Source organism: Paroedura picta, chromosome 1 (genome assembly GCF_049243985.1).
Source record: "Paroedura picta isolate Pp20150507F chromosome 1, Ppicta_v3.0, whole genome shotgun sequence".
NCBI classification, from domain to species: domain Eukaryota; kingdom Metazoa; phylum Chordata; class Lepidosauria; order Squamata; family Gekkonidae; genus Paroedura; species Paroedura picta.
The window spans coordinates 56,735,137-56,757,659 of NC_135369.1; the positions used below are offsets into that span (position 1 = coordinate 56,735,137).

At 44.6% G+C, this 22,523-nt stretch overlaps 1 protein-coding gene across 1 annotated transcript in view; it reads right to left on the reverse strand.

Moving 5' to 3' along the window:
* Window positions 1-22,523, reverse strand: part of USH2A (usherin) — a 684,687-nt gene that overhangs the window by 422,675 nt on the left and 239,489 nt on the right. The window contains exons 24-27 of the mRNA XM_077339259.1: window positions 14,219-14,345; window positions 9,200-9,301; window positions 7,509-7,697; window positions 5,395-5,525 (exon numbers count right to left, since the gene is read on the reverse strand). Coding sequence (XP_077195374.1) covers window positions 5,395-5,525; window positions 7,509-7,697; window positions 9,200-9,301; window positions 14,219-14,345 — 549 coding nt within the window. The remainder of the gene's footprint in view (window positions 1-5,394; window positions 5,526-7,508; window positions 7,698-9,199; window positions 9,302-14,218; window positions 14,346-22,523) is intronic.

A 22,523-nucleotide genomic window follows, 5' to 3' on the forward strand; every position in this document is an offset into this window, starting at 1 on the left:
GGAGTTCCAGAAGAACATCTACTTCTGCTTCATTGACTATGCTAAAGCCTTTGATTGTGTGGAGCACAACAAATTGTGGCAAGTTCTTAAAGGGGTGGGGATACCAGAGCATCTTATTTCTCTCTTGAGAAATTTATATGCAGGTCAAGAAGCAACAGTGAGAACTGAACATGGAATCACGGATTGGTTCAAAATTGAGAAAGGAGTTCGGCAAGGCTGTATACTGTCGCCTTGCCTATTTAACTTGTATGCGGAGCACATCATGAGAAAGGCGGGATTAGAGGAGTCACAAATTGGGATCAGGATTGCAGGGAGAAATATCAACAACCTCAGATATGCAGATGATACCACTCTAATGGCAGAAAGTGAAGAGGAACTAAAGAGCCTGTTGATGCGGGTGAAGGAGGAGAGTGCAAAAGTTGGCTTGAAACTCAACATCAAGAAAACAAAGATCATGGCAGCCGGCCCTCTCAATTCCTGGCAAATAGATGGGGAAGAAATGGAGATAGTGACAGATTTTATTTTCCTCGGCTCCAAGATCACTGCAGATGGGGACTGCAGCAAAGAAATTAAAAGACGCTTGCTCCTAGGGAGGAAAGCTATGGCAAATCTAGACAGCATCCTAAAAAGCAGAGACATCACCCTACCAACAAAAGTGCGTTTAGTCAAGGCTATGGTATTCCCAGTTGCAATGTATGGCTGCGAAAGTTGGACCATAAGGAAGGCCGAGCATCAAAGAATTGAGGCTTTTGAACTCTGGTGCTGGAGAAGACTCTTGCGAGTCCCTTGGACTGCAAGGCGAACAAACTGGTCAGTCCTAGAGGAGATCAGCACTGACTGCTCTTTAGAAGGCCAGATCCTGAAGATGAAACTCAAATACTTTGGCCACCTCATGAGAAGGAAGGACTCCCTGGAGAAGAGCCTAATGCTGGGAGTGATCGAGGGCAAAAGAAGAAGGGGACGACAGAGAATGAGGTGGATGGATGGAGTCACTGAAGCAGTAGGTGCAAACTTAAAAGGACTCCAGGGAATGGTAGAGGACAGGAAGGCCTGGAGGATCATTGTCCATGGGGTCGCGATGGGTCGGACACGACTTCGCACATAACAACAACAACAACAATGACAGTTAAGAGTTTCTGTTTTGAAATGGATACTTATCACTCCACTCCACCTAAAAGTGTAAATTGAATACATGTCTCTTGAGATACAAACAGAATATGGTTCATGCTTGGATTTCAGTGACTCCCTGAGCCCCCGGGGAGGGCGGTATATAAATATAATAAATAAAAATAAATAAAATAAAACAGGCTTAGCTACTAAAAACCTAATTCTAAACTTGGCCCAAGTATGGATTCTAAAAAGAAAACCTCACAGTGGGGTCAGGAGTAAAAATATAAATCTGTGGAAATTCCCAGGCTGGTGGAAATCCCTAAAAGTGAAAACAACAGGGGATTAATACCATCCCCTGAAATTGAAGCTTAGGTACACACATCATGGTTTTTTAAAAAACTGCTGATTAAGTCCTCACCATTTCATGATCCACATTCTTTCCTTTAAAGTAGCTGCAGGGGGAAGGCAGCAACAGGGATGGCAAGTAGAAATGGGAAGATGGCTGGAGGAACATAAAGTTTTTGATGTGGAACACATTTTCTGGTGCAGCCCCTGGGATGGAAATGGGTACGGATGTGACATCCGTAGCCCCACCCCTGGGAGCATGCCAGAAGAGGCTGGAGCAGGTGTGGAGTGCTACAGCAGATGGATAGCTGGGGCAGCACAAGCTGTTGTGGGAGGAGGCTGGGCCACTGCCATACTGCCTGAGGAGGCCTGGGCAGTTGTAGGGCAGTAAGGCAGATGGGCAGGCTAGCACTGCACCACCTGAGCTACATCGCTAGGCAAGCCAGTGCTGCCATGAAGGTAAGGAGAGGAGGGATGTGGGAGGGAGCTAGGAGTCTTTGCCGGGGGAAGGGAGCAGGGAGGGGTGGGGAGGACTCTGAGGGCCAGGGCAGAGGCCACATGGCTGGTGGAGGCCAAGTCACCGCATTGAAGGCCTCTGGGTATCACTTGCTTTATTATAGGAAAGTAGAGAATGGTGCCTGGAGGGCTGGTGGAAGAAGAGCCCAGAGGAGGCAGGGGAGAAAAAGCAGTGACAGCGAGAAAACAACAGGAAGCCTCCTCTTTTGTGAAGCCTTATGGGTCTCCTTCTCTTGCATTATTTCAAGAAAGTTTCCTGAAGAGCCAAAAGAGATGGTTTGGTTTCTAGATATTCTAAAGTGAAATACCTAGAGAGCATCTTGGCTTAACAAGCAGTAACAGTTCTTAATTTTGTTAGGGATGCCAGAATAACATTTGAGAGGTGAAATCTCCATTGAGATCTGGTAACCTGGATCTTGGCCAACTGAATAAATTTCTTGCCCACTTGGTAACACTTACATATCTGCAAGGTCATTTGTCACAAAGGCGCCCCCCCCCCCATGTTAACTCCCTCCTGTTATTTTCTGTACCCAGAAGATTGGATGTTGCTTTTACTGTCTCTGAAGTGGAGTTTTGTTGAACATCTACCTGTATGGGGAAATAGATATTTCTGCTGTGCACCTATTGATCAGTCCCTTATAGCTTCGAGACTAATCATGTCAATATTTGTCTGGGACAATCAAGGCACAGAGCTTCTAGTGGTCTAAAGCAGTATAGTTTCCAAAGGAAGGTTTGACATGCTTAACTTCCTCCTACTGGAATAAATTGGAATTAAACATGCTTGCCCTGGGCTGGATTGTGTATTTCAAATTTGTGCATGACTTCTTTATCTAGGTGTGCATTACCAAAAATCTTATATCATCTTCCCACCATTTTAGGTATTGAAAAAAAACAACAATGTACTATTATGACATTAAAAAGATAAAAAAACAGATTTGATGTGAAACATATATATACATTGTATATACATATATACATTGTGTGTATGTTTATTTTTCATAAAAAGTCTAAAATAATGATTTTTAAAATTTGGGTCAGGAGTAGATCTATGAGCTAGTTTATCTGTTAGAAGCACACATCATCAACAAATTTGTTTTCAAGTTAAAATGCCTGCATGATTTAGAATAGTCAACACTATCTTGTTTGAGATGTCAAAGTAGGTGTATTTTGTGATTCAAAATTGTCTAGGTCAGGGAAGAATGATATTTAAATATGGTTCTTTTGTAAGGAAAAAAAAGATTAATAAAGCCATGGATGGGGGGGAAACAACACCACAGTTGTTGTTGTTGTTGTTAGGTGCGAAGTCGTGTCTGACCCATCGCGACCCCATGGACAACGATCCTCCAGGCCTTCCTGTCCTCTACCATTCCCCGGAGTCCATTTAAGTTTGCACCAACTGCTTCAGTGACTCCATCCAGCCACCTCATTCTCTGTCATCCCCTTCTTCTTTTGCCCACAATCGCTCCCAGCATTAGGCTCTTCTCCAGGGAGTCCTTCCTTCTCATAAGGTGGCCAAAGTATTTGAGTTTCATCTTCAGGATTGGGCCTTCTAAGGAGCAGTCAGGGCTGATCTCCTCTAGGACTGACCGGTTTGTTTGCCTTGCAGTCCTTACAACACCACAGTTCACCTTACAACACCACAATATCTGTGCCAAAATCTTATTATGTGAAATAATTAGGGCAAATTAAGATACGAATCCTGTCTTTAAAAAAAGCGCACACCTGTTTAATACATAACATCTTGCATCATGTGTCAATATAAAATTGTGTTAGCAAATGGGTAGATAGAGTACAATTTTAGTTAGAACGACCCCAGCCGCTCAAACATGTGTTTCCAGTTGCCAGCTCAATAGTGTCCCTCACCCCCCTTGTCCTTTCATCTTCTGAATTCAAAGACAGAAGCTACACAAAAGCAGTCATTGAGCTGTCACACACTGCTTTCCAATGAGACTTTAGTGTTAGTTCTCATGAAAGACTATATAATCCCATCTGTTATGATCCGTTAAGGGAAGAAACTGGCTGCACATAATAAAATAATATAATAATTCACAGCAAATGGCAGTGTGAGGAGACCTTGTGAAGAGAAAATGTACTGTATGCTGTTATCCCATGCATCTCTCCTGTTATAGCCATCACCATCCATATTGCAAAAGAAAAGGGGCTATGATTCTGGACAGAAAGCTAAAATTGGTACCCTGAGTACCAAGTATGTCTTAGGGCATACTTTATGTAGGAAGCTTGTTTTGACATAGTGTGTCAAGTCAGCACTGAAGGCTGAATATTTAAGTGCCACTCATTCCAAGTATTATTTGTGGACATCTTCTGCAGCCACCATCATGCCTATGCAAAAGTGACAAAGGACCAACTATAAAGGACATCCTCTGCAATACATAGATGGAAAGTGCTGAGCAATATCAAGACAAATAAAACTAGATATGTTGTAATTCAGGGTAGTGATGTTAAAACCATTTTCACTGGGAAAGTTGGTCAAAATATAACACACACACCCCTTTGCAATTAACAGCTAACTTTTTGCAAATGTTTATTTATTTACACTACTTATAGTCTGCCTTTTTCACTGAGACTCAAGGTAGATTTCATTGTGTAAATCAAGACGATCAACAGGATGGGACATCCTCCAAACAATGTAAGAGGGTTTGGATTGTAGAAATCTGAGAAACAAAGCATAACTAGGAAGAAGATGAGAAAGTGGGTGCCAGAACTGGACCATGAGCCATCTCTAATATATCAGCATCAGCCATGTAATACCTAATTAGCAGCATCAAAGTAATCACCTGTACAGAAAGGAGAGAATGCTGTGCCGCCCTTTGCTGTGCTCAAGCATCCTCTGATCAGGCCCAAGAGGACTTATATTATAACCCTCTGGACAAGGGCCATGTCATTTCTGAGTTCTTTATAACACTTAGTATAATGTTAGTGCTGGAGAATGTTAAAATACTAATGGATGACCTATTAGAACAACTTCAACTTCTAACTATCTGTGCTCCTGTGATTGCATAAAGGTAGAAAAACCAGATGGCCTTGCAGTGAAACACATTAGTGAAATGGCAGAATACAAAAATCAATACAATACTATTCTTCCTAGCTATAAAACTATACAGGAAAGTAGATTAGGTCACAAAGGTTATGGGAATATCGCTACACCTAAAAAAAAAAATTGAGGACCTAATGAACAATCTTTATGGATAGACATCCCAATTCATAAAACTACTACTATGATTAGGCTGCTGCTCTCTAGATAAGGAGAAAGATCACGAGTGACATCAAATGACAATGGATGGGTTTTCTCTAGTAAATTTGTCATGCCATGCACTGTTTCCTCCAAGATGAGCTACTCTTGCCTGTGCAAATATACTTCAATTTGCAAATAATCCATTTTAAAACAAAAATGTCAGAACCTACAGCAATGAAATCCAGTCCTCCTTTGTTGTAAATGAAGAGAAGTAATCCATTCAGCTGATCTGTTTTAAACATAAAAGAGATCTCAATATCCAGGCCATCAAGAAGATGATTTGACTGGAGTTCCACGAAACCTTAAGGGAAAAAGGAAGGAGGGTATCAAAGCAGACAAACGTTATAGTGGCTACAATTATTATATACGGGAGAATTCAAAATTGTATACAATTAATGCAAGGCTCAGTCGAGTCTTGTATGTTTCAACAAAACTATACAAATATGCATGCTGCTGTCTATACAATAGAACACAAGATGAGCTCCATTCATGCAGACTTCCTCATTCCTTTACATGTGCATGTCTTTCTGAAATGAGTGGAGAAGCACTATCAGGTTGAGAGGAGAGGCTGCACAACAGCCCTGGCTTGAATAATGAATGGCTTTGATCTGTCTGGTTAGCTGTATTCTCAAGCGTTAATTTCTTCTCCAAACATGAGTCATTGCTGGATCAAGGCCAACAGCACCGTAGGCCAGTGGTCCCCAACCTGCGGTCCGCGGCCCGGTGCTGCGCCGCGAAGGCCAGGGCGCGGGCCGCGGTTCCCTCTCCCCGCTCCCCCCGCAGTAAAAAACTTCCCAGGCCGCAAGCTTGTGGCCCGGGAAGCTTCTTACTGTGGGAGGGGGGGAAGAGGGAATCAGGGCCGTGCCGTGCATCGTGCATGCGCGGCCGCACATGCGCACATGCACGCTGCGTGGCCGAAATCACGCATGCACGGCATTTGCGCACACGCACACGTGCGCGAAAGTGGCACGCAGTGCACATGCACGCCCCTGGGCACGGCCGTGCATGTGCGATGCGCGGGCGGGGCAGTTGCCCTGCCGGTCCCCAGCCGAAAAAAAGTTGGGGACCACTGCTGTAGGCTACTCAGCAATCCAGGACCTACACCAACTGGATAACTTAGCAGGCTGAGGAGCTGCACCTGGCCAGGAATGACTTTCCAGAAGCAGGCTGGAACAATTCAACCCTCTCATGGAGGTCAGATTCTATGACAAAGTTGACATGTGTGAGATAATTCTTGGAGCAAATGATGTTATAGTAACCAAGTTGCCATTCCCATCAGCACAATCACAATACTACAGGCATTACTCTCAGTGGGGTACTAGAAAGAGCTACAGTGCACCAGCTTCTGTATCTATGTGGGCGGCTAATTTTTATGAGTAAGTGATGCAGATCAAAGTCTCTGGCCTTGGCTCTATGAGCAGCTGTCCCAGAAGGCTTGACCTTGGTATCTTGTATGTGATCTAAAAACCATGGCTTGGCTCCAGCAATGCTCAAGAGGAAACATTATTGGGCAGTACAATTGCACTTACACAAGATCTTGTGCAACAGACCATTTATGCACTGGGAACAGTAGCACAAATCAGGGACAGAAGAGGTGCACCAGGCCAAATGCTCTCCCGTGTGGGTACAGAAAGAGGTGGGGCAACCCGCCATGACTAAAACTCCAGCCTGCAGCCCAGCATGAAACCACCAGTGCATAAACGGTCTTAGTGCTTTCCTCCTCTCCATTACAGTACCCATAAATTAGTTGCATAAGATCTTGTGCAATGGGAAAAATAAATGGGTATACAATAAGTATGTCTTGGCACAAGGGGCTATCACTACCACAGTACTTTCCTTGCCTTTGCACTTACCAAATAGTCTAGCAAAAACAAATACTTTGTGATGGATCTAACTTCAAAACTGGTTAGGTAAACCACTGAAGAGATATTTAATAACTGGATGTTCTAGGGCAGGGGTAGTCAAACTGCGGCCCTCCAGATGTCCATGGACTACAATTCCCAGGAGCCCCTGCCAGCGTTCGCTGGCAGGGGCTCCTGGGAATTGTAGTCCATGGACATCTGGAGGGCCGCAGTTTGACTACCCCTGTTCTAGGGTTTTTTTTCCAGAAATAAAGGCTTTGTACTTATTGTATATTAACTCTGGTACACATTAGCTCGTTATAGTACAAGTGTTCCCTTCATCCCATTAAAAATAAATAATAAACTTTCCTCCAATTTTCAACATTCAAGCAAACAGCAACAAAATCACAGGTAGAACAAACAATTTGAACGTGTTTTTATACCTTTCCCAAGAAAATGTACTCCACTTGCAACAACATTGGGACACCCTTCCCAGCTTTGATAGACATTTCTTTGCTCTGTGGCGTCTTGCCATTTTAAAGGTTCCCAAACTTCATATGGGTGGTGCACCTTTTTCAGAAAGACATCTCTGAGACAACCCACAAAGCCTTTTGTGGTTACTTGAGTAAAGCCTGTCAAAAAACATAAAAGTTAATTGATTAGAACTCATCATGAATTCACTGGAATTAAAATGTGAAACTGACTTATTTTATATCTTTATATGGAATAGATAGATATAGACAGACCCCATGAGCTATGGGATTGACAGAGCAGAATCACAGACTTATGTCTTCAGCTCTGAAAAGCAAGTGAGCACTTATCCCTTGTAATGGCTCTGAGCGACAATTGCAAACCAAGCCCCACAGCAGTGCAAAGGACTTGAGGAGGGGGAGTGTGATTTTAGAGAATGACCATCTCAGCATCTGACCTGGCACATGCCATCTACTAATTGAACATGATGATGTTTCTCTAGGTTCTGTGATGTCAACAAGTACTTTATGTCAGAAAAGCTAAAGCAACACTATTAGACTGAAGTTTAAATATAACATTTCAATTACATACTCATAATCATAGATTAATAGAATTGGAAGGGACCTCCTGGGTCATCTAGTCCAACCCCTGCACTATGCAGGACACTCACAACCCTATCACTCATCCACTATAACCTGCCACCCCCTTGAACCTTCACAGAATCAGCCTCTCTATCAGATGGCTATCCAGCCTCTGTTTAAAAATCTCCAAAGATGGAGAACCCACCACCTCCTGAGGAAGCCTGTTCCACTGAGAAACTGCTCTGTCAGGAATTTCTTCTGGATGTTGAGACGGAATTTCTTTTGCATTAATTTCATCCCACTGGTTCAGGTCCGTCCCTCTGGGGCAAGAGAGAACAACTCTGCTCCATCCTCCATATGGCACCCTTTTAAATACTTGAAGATGGTTATCAGATCCCCTCTCAGTCGTCTTCTCTCCAAGCTAAACAGACCAAGCTGCCCCAACCTTTCCTCATACGTCTTGGTCTCCAAACCCCTCACCATCTTTGTTGCCCTCTTCTGGACACGCTCCAGTTTGTATGATCCAGTTTGTACTCATTTGTACATATTATAAAATTTACCACAAGCTAGGTAAAATGTAGAAAATGACAACAGAAGATATATGCATACTAAAGATTCAGTAAAATGCAGATATGATACACAAGCAAATGAAGGAACAGCTGATTGAAGTGCAGCTTCTCTACCTAGTAACCAGAGGTCTACCAACACTGAATATAACTGACAGAATTTGAACTTGAACAGTTATATGGGGTTTGCAACAAGGAGTTCCTCTGCCAGGCATTTGGTTGAGGTCGACCCGAACCACTGCTTCCCATTGCTGCCCCCCCCCAAGCCTCCCTCTTACAACCATCACCGCAGACTCGCCCACCCCACTGGACAATCAGTATGCGTTGACTTATTGTTCTTCCCAGTGAGCTATTTGTATTGTTCCTGTTTGATGTAAACCACCCTGAGCCTTCGGGGAGCGCAGTATATAAATATAATTAATTAATAACTGAATTGGGAAAGTCTGCCGCAAACCACTTCTAAATCAACCAAGGACATTTCATGAGTGTCAAGAGGAAAGCAACAAGCTTTTTCACCTTTGTCTTTTCTGAGGATTGTAAAACCCTGTGGAAGTCCTCCAACAAAAACTCCCGTGCTCTCTCCAATGATGGTGCTACCACTAGTAGCTGAAGAGGAACCTAAAACAAGAGAGAGAGTTGTTTCATTCTGCACTGTTGTGAACTAGCACATCTTGCCCATAGATTAAGTGATCTAGAAAAAGTTCATGCTGAAATTTATAACAAAAAGTACAACAGGAGGAAGATGGGAAACCTGGTCTTAAGAAAATAGTATTGGCATGTTGTAGTACCAAACCTCCTTGCAGTAAAGGCTTGTGGGCAAAGGAAGTAACGAACTGCTTGAGGAACAAGGTCTATATTACTGGCATTACGTTGATTATCCCTCCTTTATGATCCGCATGTTCTGATCAGTATTTTTGTGTGCTTTTGTATATACCTTATAATTTGACTTTAACTGTTTTTATTGTGGGTTTTATAATGCTGTTAGCTGCCATAATTAGGAACGGATATGAACAAAAAAAAATGCAGTTTGCAGTCAAACCACAAACTGAATTGAGCTAGGAGTTTTGTTCATGACCTGAACTGGTTTGTGGTTCATGGCCAAAGAAACCCCATTGAAATGGACTGTGGTATTTTAAAATGGTGTTTACTGAAAGTCCAAAAAACAGTTGTGCAGTGGGGACTAGCCTTCTCCCTGTCACTCAACTGTTTCAGGTTTTCTTATACAGTCCCTTTAAACAGCCACTCAATTTTTTTGCAGCATTTGTTTGAGACAGAAAGTAGGGGTTTAAAGAGATCTGGGGTACCTTTAAACTTCTGATTTCTATTCTTATCCAAGAAACTGCCATGAACTGCTTTAAAAGACGAATTGGGTTTTATACCCTGCTTTTCACTAACCTAAGGAGTCTCAAAGCAGCTTACAATTGCCTTCCCTTCCTCTCCCCACAACAGATACCTTGTAAGGTTGGTCAGGATGAGAGAGCCCTGATATTACTGCTATTTATTTATTTGTTTGTTTGTTTATTACATTTGTATACTGCCCTCCCCTGAGGCTCAGGGTGGTTTGAGAACAGCTCTATCAGGACTGTGACTGGCTCAAGGTCATCCAGCTGACTGCATGCAGAAAAGCAGGGAATCAAACCCGGCTCACCAGATGAGAAGCCACCACTCTTAATCACTATACCAAGCTAACTCTAAAAGTTTGTGGAATTTTGTGACCGCAGACCTATCAACCACAAACAGGGCAAAACTCATGATGAATTTTGTTTATGGTTCAGATCATCCATTATAATATTAGCTGTGGATTGGCCACAGCTTGGCCAATTAAATAAATTCTGCTGATGTTTGTTTTAGGATTAGCACAAAGCCTCTTGACAAACCTGAGAAATGCCCCAGACTTTCAGAAAAATCTGAAATTTAAAAATCTGTACACTGAGGGGGGGGGGTTAACTCCTCTAATAATAGAAGGAACACCTACTGCTTTAAGAAATAGATGTCATATTATTATTATTGTTGTTGTTTTTGTTGTTGTTGTTGTTGTTAGATTTATTCCCCGCCACTCCCTTGCGGCTCGTGGCGGGTTACAACATCATAAAATCCCCATTAAAACCCCATTAAAACAATAATTACATTCCAAGCATTACCAACATGGCAAGATCGGGAATTCAACTTCCCCCTCCCACTACTAGCGGGTGGAGAGGGTGGAGAGGAGGTCCTGATGATGTTACTTCAGGTCCTGATGGTGTTTACTTCAGGTCCTAATCCCAAATCCCAGGGGGGGGCATAGGTCTATATTGTCAGCCTTGGCCTCAACCGTAAACCTGGCGGAAGAGCTCCGTTTTGCAGGCCCTGTGGAACGATGAAAGATCCCGCAGGGCCCGCAGCTCTCCCGAGAGCTCATTCCACCAGGCGGGGGCCAGGACCAAAAAGGCCCTGGCCCTGGTCGAGGCCAGGCGTGCTTCCCTAGGGCCGGGAACGACCAGCAGATTTTCACCTGCAGAGCGCAAGGCCCAACTCACGTAAAGCCTTGAAGGTTAGAACCAGAACCTTGAACCGGATCTGGGCAGCAATTGGCAACCAGTGCAGCTGCCTCAGCACTGGCTGGATGTGGGCCCTCCAAGGTGTGTCAGTGAGGACCCTAGCAGCTGCATTTTGCACTAGCTGAAGTTTCCGGATCAAGGACAAGGGAAGGCCCGCGTAGAGCGAGTTACAGAAATCTATTCTGGAGGTGACCGTTGCAGGAATCACTGTGGCTAAGTGTTCGGGGGACAGGTAGGGCGCTAGTAGTCAGGCCTGGTGCAGGTGGAAAAATGCCTGGCCCACTACTTTTTTGACCTGCGCCTCCAAAGTCAGGGAGGCATCAATGATCACACACAAATTCCTGGCCTGGGACGCGATGGTAAGTTGCATCCCTGCCAGGGTGGGTAAGTGCACTTCCTGGTCCCGCCCCTTACGTCCCAGCCACAGGACCTCCGTCTTGGAGTGGTTGAATTTCAGGGGACTCTGCTCGAAACATTCCGTCACCGCTTCCAAACATCTGGCAAATGGTTCCAGGGGGAGTCCGGCCGGCCGCCCATGAGGAGATAGAGCTGGGTGTCATCAGCGTACTGGAGGCAATCCAGCCCAAAACTCCGTACCAGTTGGGCCAGAGGGCGCATAAAGATGTTAAACAGTGTGGGGGAGAGGACCACGCCCTGGGGGACCCCACAAGGGAGTCTGTAGGAGCACGAGAACTCATCCCCCACTGCTACCCTCTGGGTCCGGTCCTGGAGAAAGGAGCATATCCAGCGTAGAGCTGTGTCCTGTATCCCCATGCTGGTGAGGTGGTGGACCAACAGTCCATGATCCACGACGTCAAAAGCGGCCGACAGGTCCAGAAGAACCAGCACTGCCAACCCGCCCCTATCCAGCTGGCGGCGGAGGTCATCCAACAGGGCGACCAACACCGTCTCCACCCTGTGGCCAGGTCTAAAGCCAGACTGATATGGATCGAGTGCCGAAGTTTCTTCCAAGAATGCCAGGAGCTGGTCTGCCGCGGCCCTTTCAACCACCTTGCCCAGGAACGCCAAGTGCGATACTGGGCAGTAGCTGGCGGGGTCCCGCGGGTCCAGCATGGATCTTTTCAGGAGAGGGTGAACCACTGCCCCCTTCAGCTGCTCAGGGAACTCCCCGGAATCCAGGGAGAGGTTGATAATGTCCCTGAGCTGGCCTCCTATCCTCTGGCCACCTCCCTTGAGGAGCCATGACGGACAGGGATCAAGGGGGCAAGTGGTCACCCTAACCGAACCGAGCAACATGTCCACTTCGGGTAAGGAGAGCCGTCTGAAGCCATCAAACGTCTCCTCCAAAGGCGGCCAACAGGCCTCCAGTTCATTTGCTGTATTAACTTTGGCGGGAAGATCGCAGCGGAGTAACGAGATTTTGTCCGCAAAAAAGCTTGCTAATGCCTCACAGCCGAGTTCCAATTTGCTACTATTTTGGCGCCCCTCAAGGGCGGTAAGAGATCTAACTACCCTAAATAGTTGGGCCGGGCGAGAGCTTGCGGACGTGATTTCCACGGCAAAAAATTCACATTTTGCCACTTTCACCGCCATCTCATAAGCGTGCGATAAGATGTTCTCGTAGCTTCGTCACGAGCCTTCCGCCACACTTGCTCCAGTCATCTCACTTCCCTTTTCTTCTCCAGAAGCTCCCCGGTGTACCAGGGAGCCCGTTTGAGTCGAGGGCAGAGGGGACGTTTAGGGGCGATTTCATCTATAGCAGCCGTCAGGCGGGACTGCCAGTCCGCCACCAAGGCCGCTAGGACCAACTTTGTGATTGGAAGCTCATCCAGGGCTTCTACCAATTTTGTCTGGTGAGCTAGCTGCAGTCTTTCTTGAGTGGAAAAGATCTTGTCACCATGATGGATCTATGGTCATAGATACCATTTCACTCTAGTATTGCTTCATCTACACTGGCTCCCAATTGGCTTTCAGGATCAATTCAATGTACTGCTATTGACTTTTAAAGTCCTGTATGGCCTTTAACCAATATACCTTAAGGATCACCTTCTCCCATATCAACCTATCTTTAGAAGCTCTGCTTTGGGTGCCACTGTCCTCTGAGTCAAGATGGGCGGTGACTTGATAAAGGGTTTTTCTCAATCATGGCAAAAAAAATTGGAACTGTCTGCCTGTATTGGTGTCTTTTGCTAGAGGGTGAAGACTTCTTGCTTCATTTGGCATATCTCCATTAACAGTTATTAGTCTTCCTGTTGTATAGTTTTTTATGTCAAGACTCAGTCAAGATTGAATTATTGTAATTTTAAATGTTTTAATTTTAAAATGCTTTTAAAAATGCGTGCCATCCTGGGGACCCTGACTAGATAATAAGCAGCATAAAAATGTTTTAAATAAATAAAAATAACCCACGGGCCAGTCACACATTCTCAGCCTAACCTACTTCACATTGGTACTGTGAAGAGAATAAAGGACAAAACATTGCACCTCCTCTCCTTGAATTTTGGTGTTGGCACTTTCTCTCTGGCTTCAGTGAAACATGGCTCTTTGGTGGACATTACTAGTAACTTGCTCATCATTTTAAAAATCTCTTGTATACCCTGCAACCAGAGAGAGAGAGAGAGAGAGAGAGAGAGGGAGGGGGTGAGGGAGGGAGAGAGAGAGAGAGATGATTTGCCCTGATTCATCACCATGTTCTTCTTTGCTGCTCAAGATTTTTTGCAAGGGTTGTTTATATGTGATTGCAAGCACATTTTTAAAAAGCAGGTAGTGTGTACTTGCTAAAATCTTTCTGTGTGTAGCAGCCCCTATAATTTCCACTCCATCTTCTTGCACCTGGTGAAGAGCAGGGGGAAGAAAGAACTTTATAGTGTTTGAGTAATGGGCATATGACACCAATGTATCTGAATATCATTTTGGATGTCAGGAATAATAACACTGGATAGGTTTTTTTAAAAAGGGAGGAAGGGGAGGAAAGATTAAGTGGCAGTTATTCCAGAGAAAACAAATAACCATACATACTGATAGAAAAGAGCTTTACCTGTGAACTGCCCATCCACTGTGATTTCTCCTAAAGCTTGATTTCTTACAGCAGTTATATGGTGCCAGCTATTATCATTGTACTGTCTTCCACCATCGTTAGTTGGTGTTAACGCTACAGCAGATCCCTTTTAAAAGAAGTTTAAAAAGTTAATGAAATGTTTTCATTTCGTTTGAAATGGTTAGTCATAGTTGTATCGACTGGGGGGTGGGGGAAGCAATGCCATTTCAAAGAGTAATGCCCTGTCAAGATGCATGTTCATGATGAAACAGGGTAAATCTGTTCATAATTACCTTTGCAACATCACATACATCCCAACACTCACAATACGGACAACTCAGTTATCACAACAATAAGCACAGTGCAATGTAGAAAGAAGTTTCCACAGAGTTGATTGAAACAGAATTGATACAAAAGTGGAATAACTATCAGTTGATCAGAGACTTCTGTGGACCTGCCGCCATCATTCTTGTTCATCCAGGTCTTCAGCATATGGCTGCTTCTGGGTTCATTGCTATATTTGGAATCTCAGCTGAAGGTACTTTTCAATGCCATTATTACAAGGATTTCACCCCATTTTTTAAAAAATCATATGTGGTCCCAAAACCGAACCCCTCCAAGATGGAGGTCCTGTGGCTGGAAAGTAGTGGGTGGGATCAGGAAGCGCATTTCCCCATCCTGGCAGGGGCGCAACTTAACATCACGTCCCAGGCCAGTAATTTGGGTGTGACCATTGACGCCTCCCTGACTAGGGAGGCGCAGGTCAAGAGAATAGCGAGCCAGGCATTTTTCCATCTTCGCCAAGCCTGGCTACTAGTGCCCTATCTGTCCTCTGATCACTTAGCCACAGTGATCCATGTGACGGTCACCTCCAGACTAGATTTCTGTAACTTGCTCTACATGGGCCTACCCTTGTCCTTGATCCAGAAACTTCAGCTAGTGCAAAATGCAGCTGCTAGGGTCCTCACTGGCACATCTTGGAGGGCCCACATCCAGCTTGTGCTGAGGCAGCTGCACTGGTTGCCAATTGCTGCTCCGATATGGTTCAAGGTTTTGGTATTAACCTTCAAGGCTTTATGCGAGTTGGGACCCACATACTTGAGGGACCGCTTATCGCGCCATGTCCCCCGCAGGGTGCTATGCTCTGTGGGGGGAAATCTATTGGTTGTTCCTGGCCCTAGAGAAGCACGCCTAGCCTCAACCAGGGCCAGGGCTCTTTCAGTCCTGGCCCCCACCCGGTGGAATGAGCTCCCGGGTGAGCTGCGGGCCCTGCGGGATTTGTCAGCTTTCCATTTGGCCTGTAAAACAGAGTTCTTCTGCCAGGTTTATGGTTGAGGCTGGGGTCTGAGAGGTAGAGTGTTGCCTCCCCTGGGGCAGTGGTCCCCAACCTTTCTGAGGTTGGGGACCGGCAGGGCATCGGGGCGCGGCCCGCGGCCCGCGCGGGCCACGCCCACGCATCGGGCCGCGCCGCGAGCCGGCCCTGATTCCCTCTCCCCGCCCTCCCGCAGTAAAAATCTTCCCGGGCCGCAAGGTTGCGGCCCGGGAAGTTTTTTACTGCGGGGGGGGGGGCGGGGAGAGGGAGCCGCGGCCCGGCACCGGGCCACGGCCCGCAGGTTGGGGACCACTGCCCTGGGGGGTCTGAAATATACATCACCTCCCCCCTTGGTAGGTGGGAGTAGATTGTGATTGGCTGCCGCCATGTTATGTTATGCTTTTTAATGTCTTTTAATGTCTTAAATGAATTGGGGTTTTTAAGACAAATAAGAGCCTCTTGTGGCAGCAGAAATGCTGTCTGAAGCTGTCTGCCCATGAGGCTGGGAGTTCAATCCCAGCAGCCGGCTCAAGGTTGACTCAGCCTTCCATCCTTCCGAGGTCGGTAAAATGAGTACCCAGCTTGCTGGGGGGTAAACAGTAATGACTGGGGAAGGCACTGGCAAACCACCCCGTATTGAGTCTGCCATGAAAACACTGAAGGGCGTCACCCCAAGAGTCAGACATGACTCGGTGCTTGCACAGGGGATACTTTTACCTTTACCTTTACCTTAAGACAACTGTCACCCGCCACGAGCCTTCCCAGGGAGTGGCGGGAAATAAATCTGATGATGATGATGATTTGGAGGAAGGGTAGAATTTTTTAAATGACCAAAAAAATCTAGGAAAATGAGCCCTCATTTGGAACTAGGCACGATGGAAAGAAGCCTGACTGGCACTTTTTTCCTTTCTAAAGGTCACAGCCATGGTACCAGGTAACTGAAAGCTGGGGAGTTTGAGAGATAAATCTAGGCATAATGACGTGATGACTTGCTGTTGCTGTTGCCTTTTTTCTAAAGCCCCATGGGATGGAAGACAGAAGCTACTGGGTTTAATTATGGTGTGTGTGTGTGTGTGTGTGTGTGCTAAAAGCCCTCTTGAACTCACAGATTCAGTTTAACAATTATTTGGATAGTGACCTGAGCCATTGTCAGCTAACTATCTTATCCTACATTTTAAGAAGAAAAAGAAGATGAGATGGTTTCTACACCCCACTCTTCACTGCCCAAAGCAGTCTAAAAGCGACTTATAATCGTCTTCCCTTCATCTCCCCACAACAGATACCATGTGAGGTAACTGAGACTGAGAGAGCTCTGACAGGACTACTACTACTTGTGCTACATGCTTTTTCATTCCACTTCCTTGTTCTTGCTTTTGGATAGCCATGCAAGATCTTGAAAAAAACATTGTGCAAACTGATGTACTATAATTTATGTATATTCCATTTTTTTGTTCAAAAGAACACTCAAGGCAGCGAAAAAATGTCACATTACAATATGGAGATTAAAGTAGTGAGGACAGCCACATGCCCACTAGACCCCTGCCCCTCATGGGTACTTAAAATGGCCAATGAGAGGATAGGGGTCCCCTTCCAGGAGATAATCAACCTCTCCCTCCCAATGGGAGAATTCCCAGAGGGGCTGAAGGAGGCAGTGGTATGTCATAGAATCATAGAGTTGGAAGGGGCAATACAGACCATCTAGTCCAACCCTCTGCTCAACGCAGGATCAGCCCAAAGCATGTCTGCTGCTGAAGAAACTATTCCTGGATCTGCTAAGCATGTTGTTCAGGTCAGTGAACTAACAACAGCTATTGGGCCTTGTGGAACCCCCTCCCATTCAGATATGCCCACTATGGCCTATTATGCACAGGCCAGAAGGCCCGCGCTGGTGGCAGGAGCACTTCTGTTAAAATCACCGATAACACTTGCTGCTGCCACCAGTGCAGGAGCCTCCCGGCCCGGAGCTATGGAAGGCCCGTAGTAAGTGACCACGGGATCTTCCACAGCTTCCTGGGTGAGCCGGAGCTGTGGCAGGCCAGCACTGTGCATAATCACCAGCCCCAGGCTTGTCGGCCTGCCAAGCCCCGACCCTACGGTGTCCCTTAAGGGACACTGCACGCCCCTGTGGGCTCTGTGGAGTCACGGAGCGGGCAGGGGTGACCCCCTGCCCACCTGCCCACCTCCCCCACCCCTGCTGCTTCTCTTACCTCCAGCAGCAGGGACCCGGCCCTCCTGGCCCCGACGTAAAGTGTGCGTGCGTGCGCTACACTGGGGCAACCCAGCATGTCCCGCTCCAGTGCGTACACGGGAAACGGCAGTGCATCGTGCTCTGCCACAATGGCATGGTACCAGCGTGGGGAAGCTGACGCCGTGCATAAAGGGCCATTGTGGGGCAATCCCGATCTGACCAATCTATGAGGTTATGGTCAAAATGTTAACAGTTAAACAGTGAATAGTCAGATTTGGTTTGGTGCCAGTTGGAGCCAGTTTGGTGTAGTGGTTAGGAGTGCGGACTTCTAATCTGGCATGCCAGGTTTGATTATGCGCTCCCCCACATGCAACCAACTGGGTGACCTTGGGCTTGCCAGGGCACTGATAAAACTGTTCTGACAGAGCAGTGATATCAGCGCTCTCTCAGCCTCACCCACCCCACAGGGTGTCTATTGTGGGGAGAGGAATGGGAAGGCGACTGTAAGCCTCTTTAAGTCTCCTTCGGGTAGGGAAAAGCAGCATATAAGAACCAACTCTTCTTCTTCTTCTTCTTCTTCTTCTTCTTCTTCTTCTTCTTCTTCTTCAACTGTTGATGTTATTATTGTTCAGTGATACAGTTACTGAATTTGTGTTGTTTCTGTCATATGGGTTTTCATGTTTTCCATGAACCAACCTGAGCTGAAAGGGAGGGTGGTATAAAAATGTAAGAAATAAATAAACAAGCTAGTAATTAACAAAACAGTACTGATTTTCAAAGTGGCTGGCTTGTTTCACAAGTGGACAGCTAGGGGTGGGCTGAACAAATGGAGAAGCTGAGCCTAGATGGCAAAACTGTCCCAGGCCAAAAGCAGCAAATGCTAGGAAGTATCTGTTAAGCCAGTTAAAAATAATAAAATATTTCTATGCTGCCTTTCATGAGAACTTGATTGTGGCATCTTAAAACCAGGTTTGCTATTTTTCTACAAGGGGCAGGGAATCCCCCGCCCCCAGCTCATGTTTCTCACCTCTGCTCCTGTGGCCAGCAGGAGAAAAACAATGGGGGTGGAAGAATATTGACATTGGGTGACAGCATGACATCCCTTCTGGGGAAAACCCAGAAATGACATCAATCTGCTTTAAGTGTCATCAGAAACTTTATAGTATTAACACAGATTTCTGGCAATTCCTATATAATGTAACTTCTATGTTTTCCCTAAAAGTAACATCACACCAATGGCTGTCAGTGCATCCTGTATCCCAATCCCAAATAGACTCCTACTGATTGCCAGTTACTAGCTGGCAACTCTAAATAAAAACATTTAAAAAATCATTAATTGTTAATAGCTATTAGAACTTCAATGTTAAAAACATGGGTGATTACCAAAGTGTCTCTATGGCTCAGCTGAAGGAGAAATAAGTAAGAAACAAATCTCAACTTTAATTTTTTTAAAGTTCTATTTACGGTGTAGAATGTAAACAGAGGAATAGAGAGATATTACTGTTTCTTCATTCTGCACCTAAAGACACAAAAATCAATAGCACTTTTTGACACTAATTGCATGCTTTTCCAAATACCCTGCAGATTATTTATGGAAAGAACTATAAAGCAGCATGCCTGGAACCTTGCAGACCACTACATTGCCAAAAAAACACGCTGAACCTATATATAGGTACATATAGATACTCATCATAGTTCAGTCTAGCTCTTAAATGAGCAATCACATATCAAAACTGAGCCTATTGCAACTTTTGAAGGTGACAGCTTTGTATTATTTGTATGTAAGGAGGTATGTAAGGTAATGGGCACAAACCTGGAAAACCAAAACCCAGCTGCTCTGCTGAACGGAACCAGTTTGGAAGGTTTGGAGTACAGTGAGGCAGCCCCCAAAGGTCCCATACATTCAAAAATTGCAGAGCATCTCCAACTTATCTACTTGCCCACCAAGACTGGTGAAGATTGGATTGGGAGTCTTAACTATGGAACTCCAGACAGAGTGCCCCAAGAAACTGTTTGGGGGGGGGGAGCTACCAGGTCCGGGTTCAGGAGTGTGCAGAATGGGCCCTATGAGAGAGAGAGACATTGACCACTGGGATCTTGAGTGTGATCTTTGATGCCTCCCTATCTACGAAGGCTCAGGTAATGGACAGTGTTGTGTTTAAACTATGGGGAGAACGATACTGGCCAGATATCAAGAAAAAAATCACAGTCAAAGTAGTTCAGCAGTGGAATCGACTGCCTAAGGAGGTGGTGAGCTCCCCCTCACTGACAGTCTTCAAGCAGCAACTGGACAGATATTTATCATGGATGCTTTAGGCTGATCCTGAATTGAGCAGGGGGTTGGATTAAATGGTCTGTATGGCCCTTTCCAGCTCTATGATTCTAGGTCACCAGAATTGTTTAGCTGGCATTCTACCACCTTTGTCAAGCTAAACTACTGGCAACTTACCTGTCCCCGGAGCACCTAGCCAATGATCACCTCCAGGCTGGATTACTGTAACTCACTCTACACAGGCCTGCCCTTGACCCTTGTCCAGAGACCGCAACTGGCCTAAAATGTAGCAGCTTGGGAGAGGTAGTCATAATAAAATCCAAATAGAAATAAACCACTCGGGATCAAATAGACAAGGGAATACAAATGATATATATATATTAAAGCCAGCCTGATCCTGGAGCTGGCTTGGCTTCTCCTGTAGCCTACTTTAAAATGGGCTGCAGGGGAAGCCAGCATAAAGCCCAGCCCCGGGGGAGCACTCGTCTCTCTTCTCCAGGCTCCACCCCCCCAAAATCTTCAGATGTTTTCCAACCACAGCCAGTAACCCTATAGGTGAGACATGTATCTATCATGGAATATTATACATCCTTTGGGTGTTGTTGTTTTTTTTAACAAAGAGAAAGTACATACTAAGAATCTAACATGGGAAGAAGTTCAAATTAAGATTTTCATTCAAACTAATATATACTTTTGTGGAAAACTGAAAGTGGTAAAAGGAAAGAAACATGACTTAACAGTAGTCAAACCTACAATGGTACAATCTATCACCAGATATGGTGATAGCAGCTACCATGGAAATAATGGTTCTGTCACTCAGCTCTACCATCTAGTGTTTTTACACGTGTCCCTGCAGAAACTACTGGAGATAGCTGTATATGGATCACAATGTAATTCATGGTTTAATTTTGCTCATGTATTTTTTGTGGTCCTAATGGAAGATGTTGATATGATATAAAAGCCCTAGAGTGTATCTCTGAGGTAACCATCACATTATGTCTTTCTCTTTCTCATACTTTTTGTGCGTAAGATACCTTAGAAAACCAAGGATCCTAATTCATCTAGTGTGATATATTTAAGATGTTACTTTAAAAACCAGTGATTATGTATTAGTTCATTACTTGGAGAATCATCACATTTCTTAAATCTGATGTCATCTTATATGCAGATAGGGTTTACATAAAAAGTTCTTTGGCTGTGGTAATAATGCATTTACAGACTAATATGCTTTCCATTTCGTATACTATTTTTTATTGTCTTTCACCCTATTCCAACATTTTAATATTTTACAAACACACATTTCATTATCGTAGTTTAATAATTAAAACCAGAACTGGTGTCATGCCCAATTAATGTGCCCTGGTAGCATGCCCATTAGTTTTTCCATTAGTGAATTCAACAATACTAATGGGATTACTAGCATGGGATGCTAATTGGGCGTGACATAAGAAACTGGCTTACTTCTTAGCATACCCTTGCTAATGATGAAATTAATGAGCATTTTATTAAATGCTGTCTCATCAAAGTGTACTTAGTTAGCGTTAAAATTGTTACAAACGATGCTGCATGCCAAAGATCAGGTGTCTACAAAAGTGATCCTTTATATATTTTGGCAAAATCCTGGACAATTTTATTTTATTAATCAGAAATCACATTTGTAGACATTCTACTTCAACTTTTTAAGTTTTAATCCGGAGGGAATCACTCTGCAGATCTGAAATGCATTCCTCTGAATACTTCTGTGACATGTTAAAAGCTGAGTGGCTATAACCCACAACCCATTTAGTTTCTAACAGTACTGTCAGTTTTAACAAGATTGCTCTGGAGAAAGGGGGGAAACCCAACTTGCTGCCACAATAATTGAATTTAATTATTATAGGTAAATCAAGGTTTTCCACATCTGGACAAGAACAATGCCATTATACAAAGCTTTTTAATGTTATCAGTTAGATCATACAGAGTTTGGAGAAGCTGTAGATAAACACTGATTTCTCCCAGAGAAACATATTGCAGCATTATGGCAGTTCTGTACCACAAACTCTTCAGACTGAGAGGGAAGCAGAAATGAAAAACAAATGCTATGCTTATTCAACTGTGCATGCACATGAAAGCTTATACCCAGAATTAAGCTCTGTCAGTCTTAAAGATGCCACTACTATTACTACTACTACTACTACTACTACTACTACTACTACTACTACTACTACTACTACTACTACTACTACTACTACTACTACTTACTTCTTTATATAAATCCTATCCATCTCAGACAGAAAATTCTGGAAAAGTTGCCTGTCTCTCTCAGGATACTCAAAGGTTAATAATCTTTTTTAGCTAGATGACTTAACTGGTTTTTAATTGGCTCAGGATCCTGTTATCAAGGATGTATAGTTTCAAAATAGGTAGTTTTAAATTTTTTAAAAGAAGAAGCCTGAAGGTTTTCTCTTTTTATGCTGGATTCTATCTGAAGTTCTTTGATGATGATGTTATTCGTTCAGTCATGTCTGACCCTCGGCGATTCTATAGGAAAGTT